Source organism: Zonotrichia albicollis, chromosome 4 (genome assembly GCF_047830755.1).
Source record: "Zonotrichia albicollis isolate bZonAlb1 chromosome 4, bZonAlb1.hap1, whole genome shotgun sequence".
Taxonomy (NCBI): Eukaryota; Metazoa; Chordata; class Aves; order Passeriformes; family Passerellidae; genus Zonotrichia; species Zonotrichia albicollis.
In genome coordinates, this window is record NC_133822.1 from 35458051 (window position 1) to 35469437 (window position 11387).

Below are 11387 nucleotides of genomic sequence, written 5' to 3' on the forward strand. Positions count from 1 at the left end.
AAGCACGTCTGCGAAGACCCCTGTGGTGGAGCCCCCCGCCGCGCTACAGTGGAGGAGCTCGGGGAGACGTGCCCAAAGCAACCCCGGCTCCCTCCATGGTCGTAAACCCCTCGGGATCCCCGGTGCCCGATGCGGGCGGGGAGCCCGGGGGGCTGCGAGCGCATGCCCCTGGGGAACAATGCGGCAAGGCCAAACCGGGCGGGCTGGTGCCACCGCGGGAGGAACAGGAGCGGCATGGCCACCTCCGCGGCCCCGAGACGGGCACGGAGACCCCGCCCCCGACACGCACTCCCGCCTCCCGAACTATTTTGTCCTCGCACGCCTGTGTCCCTCCGCCTCCAACAGAGCAGGGCCGGCCCCACCGCGGCGGAGACGAGAGACCCGCAAGGTGCGCGAGCGCCGGCCGTGCTAAAAATAACTGCGGCGTGTTAGCAACAGCCTTCCCATTGGCTGGCCTGCCCGGCGGCGCCTTCGGATTGGAGCGCTGCCTCGGCCAGTGAGCCGAAGGGGGTGTGCGCGCCGGGCGCTGCTGGGAGATGTAGTCACCGGGGCGGCCGCGGCCTGCTCCCGTCCCGGCTGCTCCCCCCGCACCGCGGGGCCTTCGCGGGCTCGGGCAGGGCTCGGGGACGCAGGCTGCCCTGGGGAAGGACAACCACGGTGACAGCCATCCCTGGGGCCACGGGCCGATGGCGGCACCTCGACCACCACAGGCTGAGTTGCACCACCCCCTGGCAAGCTGAAGGCACTCTCAGCCAGCACACAAACGGACCCGCACCCTTTATTTCAAAGCAGACCCATTGCTAGTTCCAGGAAAATAAAGACAATGCCTACAGGCATCCCCAGGCCGTGAGTGTTACAGTCCAAGGTCACGCCACCTTTCACACACACCAGTTGCAAAGGCTGTTTGCTGTCCACACTTAAAGCAACTTTTGACCCAAGTAACACCCCAAACTAGTGGAAGGGACACGGCAAATGGTGTTTCCAGTCTCTCCCAGCCCCATGTCCTTCATCCTCCTCAGTGCTGACACAAGCACAGGGTGACACAGGCATTACCACAGTCCCTGTGCAGCAGGGGTAGCTGGCCTGGCAACCATCCCCAAAGTGCAAAAATACAAAGTTCATCTCTTGCCCTATTTCCACAATAGCCTTCAGCCTTCTTCTGGGTTTGGTTTGTCCCCCTCTCTCATTCAGGAACACTTTACCTCAGGTACTGCCTTTGCCACAGAAGAGCATTTCTTTTGAGCCCAGGCAACACCATTTGTTTAGAAATCCATTAATGTTTCTACCCAGCCACAGCAGCTAGCCTTGCTCATTTTTCCACTGATTACAGGAAAAAAAAAAAACAGTAACTTTTGAAGTTGTTTTATTTTCTGCAGGGAAAGGGGAAAGAGAAGAGGAAGATTTATGAGAGCTATTATGAGCTGCCTTATTTTCATCACTCCTATTTTAAAAGGAATTTACTTACAAAAGAACACCTTTGTTTCTTTTTTTTTTTTCTTCAATTATTCCCTTGCCTTGCTGGAAGCAAAATCATACTGTCAGCCAGAGATCAGGAAATTAAAACGACTGAGCTATTTTTAGCATCATTAAGCAAAAAAAGGGCAATTACATTTCTAAAATTCTATTATTGTTTTAATAAGGTGTTAGCAAGAGGGTGTCACGTATTAGGGCTCTTTAAAATACCTGTGCCTTGACCGTGCTCCTTTAATTATGGCGTTGCCCTTGTACACATGCAGGCAGAGGAATTCTGTCACAGGATCTGCTCCTGCATTCTCAGCCATTTGGCTATTAAGTCAAAGCAAAGCTCCCCTGTCACGTGGACATGGGCAGGGGAACAACTGCCAAGCCACTGGGACAGAGCTCGTTTGGTTGGGTTATTTAATGCCAAGGAAGGGGAGTCAGTTATAATTGGACATAATTAATATCGCCATACCCTGAATCCTCTGTACATTCAATTCACATGACAACCCCAAGGAAATGAAAAATTCTTTCCTGCTATTGAAAGAGGCAAACATCTCCAGCTGATGTCTGTAATGAGAAAATTACAGCTTCTGTGCAGATGAGGTTTCAGAAGTGAGATTTTGTCCATGCAGCTCCCACAGGAAAAGCTTACAGGCAGATTCCAAACCTCCACCTATCTATTCTTTTTGCTTTGTCTCTTTTTAAAGAGAAGTAATGCTTGGGGCTCAAGGGCTTTGTCTAGGTGGTTCAAGGAAGTGGATGTGTGTTCCAGAGCTATTTGCTGAGCTCAGCTGTAGTTGTGGCTGGCAGTTGGTCTGAAGGGGTGTGTAACAGGGAACACCTACATTTCAGAATACAGCAATGCCTTGTTAGTACTGGCAACAGAGGCCGATTTCTTAATAGGCCAAGAGGTCCTACATTCTCTCCTTCAATGTAAATATTTAAAATTGAAGGAGCTTTTTTTTTTTTTTTAACTTGTTATGCAACATTTTAATAAAAAAAGAAAAAATAACACTACCTAGAAAAGTAACAGCAGGAAGATACATTTAGCTCCAAGCACTGGGATTTGAAGACAGCACCACGGGGGTTCAGCTGCCACCTTGACAAAGCTATCCCTGTCTCTCCCACCCTTCCCTCCTGTTGCCACACAAGTACTTTGCAGCTGGCAGCCAGGGAGCCCCTGAATCTGGCTGCATAAAACTCCACGGAGGGATGAAGCCCTTCCAAAGCTTGGCCTGCACACAGCAGCAGGACCTGTCTTGTCTCATTTTTTCCCTGTGGGGAAGCTCGCCCTTTTAGCCTGTACTCTGTTCTCCAGTACTGCAAGGCAATCTCCTTCTCCTGGCCAAATACTTTAAAATCTATTTAGGTGAAAAATAATGTACTTTTATAGAGGCCCTGCCTAGGTATCAGCTACTGGTGCACAGAAATCATTACCAAGCAAGCAAGGTCATGTTTTTCCGGGCTACACAAATGTGTCCATTACCCTTGTCTGAATTAGCAGCTTCAGGGCAATGTCCCATCCATGCTCTGAAAGTACCAGAAAGGCAGTGGCACTGAACTGATCCGAGCACCAGCAGCATTTGGCATGCTCCCCAGAGCTGTCTGAGCAAACAAGGCAAAGGGGAAAAAGCCTGTCCCTCCCTCTCTCCACCTGCCCAGTGACTCAGAACAACTAGAAATGGCAGCTTAACTCTCAGAATCCAGACCAATATATCCAGCAGTCAGCGTGAGGGCATCGGGAGTGCCAAGAAAGTGAGTATGTTCAGCTGTTTTGGGCGATGGGGGAAGGGATGGGAACACTTGTACCTCTACAGCAAGCCCTGCCTGGCTGATCCTGCTAAATGATTAGGAACAAGAGTGCTCTAAAATTAGCTCACCAGGGTGTATTGGTTCTGAAACAAAAAATAATTCCTTACTTCATTTCCCTCTACCTTTACTGAAAAACTTTGTCGTCTTCCAAATTTCTGGGAAAGAAAAGAAGTGCGTACAAACCTTCTGCATTCCTAGTGAGATAATATGGGCGGCCTGACTGAGGAGAAGTGATAAATTCTGGTTGAAGTGATAAAGTTCCAGGTACAACAAATCTGCATGTCATGGCCAGCTTTTAAAGAAACACAGAATTTAAAATGGCCAATAACAGGTCTGACATGGGCTTCCTGGTCTGCAGAGGCAGTTGCTTATTCCCATAGAACTGCTGTAAATAGGTTTGCTGTAACCAATGAGCTAGATTGCTCTGAAAATCATGGCAAATGGCATCCATCAGAAACTGTGTAGGGAAAAAGACAGACTGATACTCTCAAAACTACAAAAAGCTTGGAAGAGAAAACTGACAGAATTAATAGCTGGGGGCAGGAGAGGGAGGAGCAGCTGAGATAGCTGTAGGGCCAGTGACAGCTACAGCCAGCTGCAGCAGGGAAAAATTACTTTTGAGGAGAGGATAATCACAACTTGTGTACTTTTCACTTTTATTCAAATGGTTGGAGCAGGTAGAAGAGGTATTTAAGCCAAGGAGTAGTTAGAGGAATTGGTACTAGCCTCAAGGGAATAGCTGAAATCCTGGAAGGGGCAGAAAACCAAAAAAGCTTTGGGGGCTCTGCACCCAAAAACTGAACAAAGACAACTGTGTTAGTGTGGCACATGCTCTGCTCAGACTGCAAGTGCTTGAAGGACTGCAGGGCACGCTGAGCCAGGGCCCTGCTTTAACCATCTGAGGAGCACACACCCGTGGGGAACTCGGTTCCGCCTCTGCACAAAGGCCCTGCTCCCAGACCTTTGCTGAGCCAACAGACTGCTTTTAGCCTCTCCTGGTATTTGACTAACAAGCAGCCTCTGGTTTCCAGCACGCACACGGCCAATAGCCCAGAACACAATGGTTGGTTTCCCATTACAGCAGGGAAGGCTTTAACTTATTCACAAGAACAGGATAGCCAGTCAAATAGCTTAGCAGGGTTAGAAAGGGATTGGATGTTTGCATGGTGAAACAACATCCACGGCCGTATTAGCCGGGATAAGGGTTACAAGCTCAGCGATCCTCATGCTACGGGACAAAATGATCAGTGGCTGGGATCACAGGCAGACAAAAGCAACAGCCGTTCCCTGAAGCTCCTTGTGGCAAGGTCACGTGGCCATAAGCAGAAACCAGATAACCCATTGTGAAGTGCTAGCTGGGCTAATCCTCTGTGTCCCCAGCAAGCTCCAGAGAGGCTAGGCACAGAATGAACCAAATAGAAATCCTTGTTGTACCAAAAATAAAAACCCAAAAGGAAAAGCTTTATTGGTATGCATCCTACAGGAATGGTTACAAGAAATGGCCTTGGATTTATCTGTCAAAGAAAACATGGAACAGCTGTGCTCTCCCTAGGAAGGTAGCAGACATGAGCAGATTCCTTACAAAACAGGGCAGCATGGAAATATACTGGAGGAAGGGAGGAGGGGAGCGGATTGGTGTTTTGTTCTTCAACACTGATGGATGGGGCAATTTCAAAAAATTGAGAGGAGGCCCAGTAAGAACAACCTCAAGGTGTTTCTCCACACTAAAAACAGCACTTTCCATTTTTACATGGCTTCTTCTATGCGTAAGTGCTTGCCCACTCTGCTTTGTATAGAGCTGGGGCAACTACTAGCAGAGCTTCTGCAAAGGGAAGAGACAGTAATCTTCATTTGCCCTCTCATTACTGGCTCTCATCAGGTTTCAGTCCCCACTCAGTCTGTTATTTCTCCAACCCTAAGTATATTACTGAATTTGCATTGCTTTAGAAAAAAATAATCAACGAGTTTTCAATAAGAGTGAAGTCCAGAGATGTTCCAAGGCCCTCTTGCCAACCCAACAGGAGGTAGCCAGGTATGAATAGGATCACCTCTTCTTGAAGCCATACTTTTTCCTTTCATAGAAAAGATCTGTCTTGGAACTGCCCAGGTTGACGATCTTAGGGCAACCATCTCTCTGTAAGAAAAGAAAATGCAAGTTAGGAAATGAGCAAACACAGAACAACATCATAGCTGTGGCAGATTCTCAGTTCCCACACTCCTTGCCCTGTCCTCAACACATTTCAAACACCTGTACAAATTGCTCTCCAGTGCTGGTTACCAGTAAGATAGTGCAACAGAGAAGAGCATGGATGTCTCTTCAGCATTACTGCAGGACATGGTCTCCCTCAGGGCCAAAATGGAAAACAGCTCATATAACATCAGGCATTTAATGAAAAAGGTGCGCTGTGCCACGAGACTGAATTCTTTCTAAATCAGGATATGCACGACTTCTAGGGCCCAGAGGAGTAACCTTTCCCCTCCTTATAAAAGAAGAATCTTGCTGCTCTAGATGTCACCAAATCATTCCTGTGTTTAGGAACCCCTCAGCAGTGACAGCAGAACTGAATCTCAGATTTCTTGTATCCTGGATTGATTACTGCAGAGGCTGTAGGGTCAGCTACCCACAGCAGCTACATAAGTAAGTTCTTGTACCTGAATTCCAGCAGATGGTGAGAAAAAAGCCTTGAGGAAAGCAAGGGGAGAGGTGTGGTTGCAAAACCAAATCAGAAATGCCCTTTTGGTATACCTGGGAAAATTTGCCCATGGGCCACCTGAGTCCAGCACCTGCATAATTCTTTAGGGCAAAACATTATGGCTGGCCACAGCAGTTGTGAGGGACCCAGCAGGCAGAGGAACACGTGTCCTGGGCTGAAGAGCAAGCCTGAGTGCTTTAGATTTAGAAAGCCCCTGGGCAGATGTCAGATGCTGTAGAATCTGCACCCAAGCTGCCTGGCTCCCATGCCAGAGATGCAATCTGGTGGGGAGGATCTGCATGATGGGAATAACAGGAGAGGTGGGGAACAGAAATCATCCCTCCCCCATACACCTGCCACGACCCATTTCTAGCTACTGTCTCCTTATTTCATTTTGAACCTCAATAGTAGGACTCTTTCAAGACTTCCTCCCACAATCCATGGAGTCTGTTCAAATCTTGACAGCCTTATTGCAGGGCTCTGTTCATTCCTCCACCTCCTCCTAAGGACACAGCTCATGAGCACCCTCCTTTCTCCAAGAAAAGATTACTATTTGCAACTCACTGATGTCCTGGGTGACAAGGTGGGATTCAGGCCTTTACCCACAGATCAAAGTGGGCTGAAACAATACTTCATTCCTTCCTCCACCACAACAAATGAACCAAGAGTAACCAGGTCCTTTGCTTTGTGCCCAATAGCAGTCTATCTCTGCCATCCATTTTATTTGCTTTCTTGCTTCACTATTTTTTCCAGTCTTTCTCTGAGGATGATGAAAATGCTGTAGCTGAAGCCTTAGACTGTTAAAGCTTCAGGTACAGAGCTCTGCCCATCTGGTTTTCTTATTCACATCAGCACCAGATACCATAATTGTGACAGGTGGCAGCACACTTAATTTTTTCTCCTTCTGGGCTCCCTATGCTTGTGCAAGCATTCTTCAATCCTGCAACAAATCATGCCAAATCTGCTGTTTCAGATCTGCAACTTCACATATGCAATAATATGTAACATCTGAGTTTTCTGCTACAGAGCAACTTTCTTCACTCACAGCAGCAATCCCCCAGGTGTCACCCAGGTCACCCCAGACCTGTTATTTTTTTCTAACACCAGACCTGTTATTCTTCTCTAGCTCTATGTTTTCTACATAGAGTCCTCCTTGACATAGCAGCTGGTTATTTCACACCTGAATCAAACATAAGATACAGGTAATCTTAGGTTATGAAAAACACTTGTTGGGAATCCCTAAGAATCGATAAAATTAAAACCAAGCCTATGTTGCTCATGACTTATAAAGCCAGGCATCTTCATTCCAAAGGCAAGTGAACAAAATTACTGTTTCTCACAGCATTTATAATGTAGGAGGCAGCACCCCCATCAAAGCACTTATATCCATATTTGGATACAGAGAAAGATTATGGTCCTGTTAGATCTAATGACTAAACTCAAAGGAGGACCTGCTCCTGTTCTGGATTTGGCTGCAGGTCTCTAGAGAAAACAGGCACTAGAGAGAGTTAAAGCAGCAACTCACTCAGCTGAGGACACTCCTGTAAATCACTCTGAACCACTCTCTCAGCACGTTCTTCACAGTCATTAGGGTGTGTAGGAAATGACATTTGCAGAGCACCAAACAACTTTTAACAGACACTCTCACAGCTACCAGGCCTATATTCTGGGATAGCAGAACTGTAAGCATCATGTTCTTGTTCTCCTGTAAGGGCTTTCTAACGCTTTGTTGCAATTCATGTTCTGCACCCATCGTGTTGGATTATTAACAAAAGCCTTACAAGGGGTGAACAGCTGCCTCATTTCCCACGTGCAATGGCTTTCAGCACAATATTGTAAAAAGATGATAGCTCTGGCTATAGACAAAAGGGACCATTATATCAAAATGCATTAGCAGAAAGAGAAATATCTACAATACAGACAATTCCAGAAAAGAGTAAGAAAATATAAATTGTATTCCACTGAAATTATACAAGAAGCATCAAACTTGTGAAACACAATTACCACACTAAGGACTAACTTCACCTTGTTATTCAAAGGAAAACAAAGGTTCTGATTCCACAGGCCTTATAAGAGTACCATATGTACTCTTAATCGGTGGCTCATAATGGACTTTAGGGAGGAGCTGCTTCTGTCACAGCCTTGCAGTGTCTGCAATATTTCTGACCCTGGTGAAACCTAGGCTGGAGCTGTACTAAGATAACAACCTGAAGTGATAACAAGCAGTGTGTGGAGGAAATGAACTGTGAGTGTGCAAAACAGTCAGAGATCCTTAGCATGAAGAGAGTTACAGCACCTCAAAATGCTTTGCTAACACAGAGACCTATCAACAGGGGAATAAAGGTTTCAGACAAACGAGAGCCAATCCTCCCAGCACTAATTTCAGCAGCTCCAAGCCCCTTAAAGGGAAGCACGACTACCATGTAGCAGGGATGGCAACTTACATCCTTCTCCTGGATGGTGCACTCCTTGCAGTAGTAGGCATCGGACACGCCGGGCCCCCCGCAGATGACGCAGCGGCCCTGGTAGGAGCCGTAGTTGCACTCGTCACAGATGCGCACCAGGGTGCAGGGCCGCACGTAGGAGTCACAGATCACACACTTGCCATCACCTGCGGGCACAGCACAGCCTCTGCTCACACAGCGTCCTTTCTGCCACCCCACACCACAGGAAAAGCTTCCTGGTCAAATAACTCCCCTGTACACTCAAAGACAATACAGCAGAACTGCAGAAACGTGCCTTGCGGGCACAGGGCACAACTTGGTATTGCACACAGACTTGACAGGAACAATAGCTGTGGCCTGCAATATTTGAGGTTTTTTTTAATTTAGTCATTCATTCACAGTCAGAGAAGAAACGCAAAATTACTTGGGTAACTACTTTGTGATTAGCCAAGACTTGCTTAGATTGTACCACTACTTTTACTCTAGAACTTTTCCTGACTTATTCATTTGCAAAAGAAAAAAAGCCACACTGACAGGACTAGAGTCCTTACCTACACAGAAGCAGCAGTGTAAGCTTCTCCCACAGTGCCACATCAACAAAAGTCTGGAGTTACTATGCTCAAAGAGATAAGAGACTGTACTCATGGTCCCTTTAATCCTTCATCTGTGACAAGGCCAAAGGAAGGGCAAAGTGGCATAAGCAGCCATTTCACGAAAGTTGCCCTTGCACTCTCAAAAGGAACCGAGTGAAATTCAAGTACTGATATCACACAGGCAAGGAGCCATCAGATGCCAGGGACAGTTTCTGCTGAGCTGGACCTTAACCAAAACATTGACCTATGGATAAAAGGCTTCATATCCTATTACCAGTTCCCAAGGTATCTAATCCTGACTCCCACAACAGCTTGCCTAACCTGCTCTTAAATCTCTGGCGTGACAGCCCTCAGCTACTACCAATGGGAATCTGTTTCACTGTCAGGTGCTCTTGAAAATGATCTTCTTGCTTCAGACTGTCCTTCTTCCACTTTGCTTATTGTCACACTGTTTTCGAGTCACAAACTACTCACCTCAACTGTTCTGTTCCCCTACATGTTTTAACAACAGATCACACTCTTTCTTCCCTTTCACATCATTTGATTCCATGGGTGTTTTTCCTGCTCTAACTTTAGATGTTTGCCCTCCATTTCTTCTTCTCCCAGATGCTAACGGGAACCTTTCTTGCAGTATGATGAAGCCAAAACCCAAAAATGCATTTTCACCCTGCTTTAAAATGATCAGGATGATATTTTGGTACTGCAGATCACAAGGATCCAGTGAAGCAGGCACTGTAGCCTCAGCCACTAGAAATGCTGTCAGCAGGGACTCTGGGACTGCATTTGTGTGAGAGTCTGTTTGAGCTTGCAACTTTTTAAGTATTCCTTGAGCTACACTTGCAATGTCAAGGTAATTGCTCCCTTCTCAGAGTGACATTAAGTTTGGGGTCAAAGCAAAACTAGATTCCAGCCTTCAAATCCAAACTGCATGCTGTAACCACAACGCCACACTCTCAAGCAACTAAATGTGGATGCTATACTTACATTTTTCACAGAGTCTTCCGATTGCTGGGGAAAAAAAAAGAAAAAATATTTGAGGCAGGAGAAAAATCCAAGTAAGTACAAGCTTGAATGTCAAATAATTATCTTCTGCTATGAGCAGTCATTAAAAAATTAAAGGTTAAACTACAGAAACCAGTACAGAAACCAAACTACAGTTTGAGCATAAATACAAACATTCATGATAAACAATATGTATCCCCCTGGAGAGATTTACCAGGACCAAAGATGCACCATGAATGCACAAGGACACCCCTCTGCAGTAAGAACACCCACACTCATCATTCCATTTCAAACAGAGCCAGTGTGTCTGACTGAAGGAAATGTTGTACGTGAGTCTTGGCACAGCTTTTACATTGGTTTTAGTGGGGGAAAAAAGCCAAAATCAAGTGTTTGTTTAAAGCAGTCCAAATACCTTCTTTGCTTTAGAATATGAAGGTAGTTAAATGTGTCTTAGAACTCCTGTCACTTCTCTGGGACATTCACAACAATGATGTTAGGAACTTGGATAAATATAATAAATATTGACTGTCAAAGACTAGATGTGCACATCCACAAAGATTAAATATTGATTTGTCTGAAGTCTGAGAGAGAAGAGATTTGTCAGGACACGACTTATCAACACAGATAGATGGTGAGAAGCACTGATTATTCTGAAAAGAGATTTAGAATGGACAGTGCAGTTGAATGTTTCGCCTTTATGGATCTTGCTTTTTCAAGGAGTGACAAAAACCTGGAAGGGACACCCCAACTTCTAATCTCGTCTAAGAGTTCTCTGAACCCTGACCCAAACGCTGACTCAGATGCGACAGGGGTAAATCCCGTTATCTGTATTACAGGAATAACCCGGAAGATAACTTTTGCCTCGCGGCCACAAAGATGCTTCCAAATGCTGCTGGATCCATAACGCACGGGGGGAAAAAAAGGAAAATAAAAGGAAAACAAAAGAGGGAGGGAGGGCGGAGCGGGTGGCGCGCGCCGCCGCTCCCGCGCCTCAGCCGGGCCCGAGGGCCGCGCGCGGGCCCCACGGCCGGTACCGCGCGCGCCTCCTGCCCGCCCCGCGGCGGGAAAGGGGCGAAGGGAACCCCCGTCCTCTTCCCCGGGCACCCACCGACGCCCGCCTGCTTGCGGCAGAAGATGAGGTCCGGGTGGTGCTTGGCCATAGCGAGGCGACACCCGCCCGGCGCTGCTGCTGCTGCGGGCCCGCGGAGCCCTCACTGCCGCACCGCCCCCGGGTCCTGGCCGGGGTGAGAGCGACGCCTGCCAAAGCGCCTCCCCCGAGCGGGAAAACGCCGAGGAATGCCGAGATAAACTCTCTCCCTAAAGCCACCCCTTCTCTAGCCTTCCCCCGCCCAGAGGAGCCCCTCGTGGCAGCACAGGACCCT

At 47.2% G+C, this 11387-nt stretch overlaps 1 protein-coding gene across 2 annotated transcripts; it reads right to left on the minus strand.

The window, feature by feature from the left end:
- Nucleotides 1–4713: 4713 nt before the first annotated feature.
- Nucleotides 4714–11336, minus strand: PHF5A (PHD finger protein 5A). Of its 2 annotated transcripts, XM_005488676.3 has the most exons (4): nucleotides 11114–11336; nucleotides 9988–10011; nucleotides 8411–8577; nucleotides 4714–5407 (listed from the first exon to the last, which is right to left on the minus strand). In XM_005488676.3, exons 1-4 carry the CDS (start codon nucleotides 11163–11165, stop codon nucleotides 5318–5320), a joined length of 333 nt encoding a protein of 110 aa, XP_005488733.1. In that variant the 5' UTR covers nucleotides 11166–11336; the 3' UTR covers nucleotides 4714–5317. The 2 variants fall into 2 exon arrangements, with proteins under 2 accessions (XP_005488733.1, XP_074395541.1); XM_074539440.1 differs by lacking the exons at nucleotides 9988–10011; nucleotides 11114–11336 and adding an exon at nucleotides 8962–9172.
- Nucleotides 11337–11387: the final 51 nt, after the last annotated feature.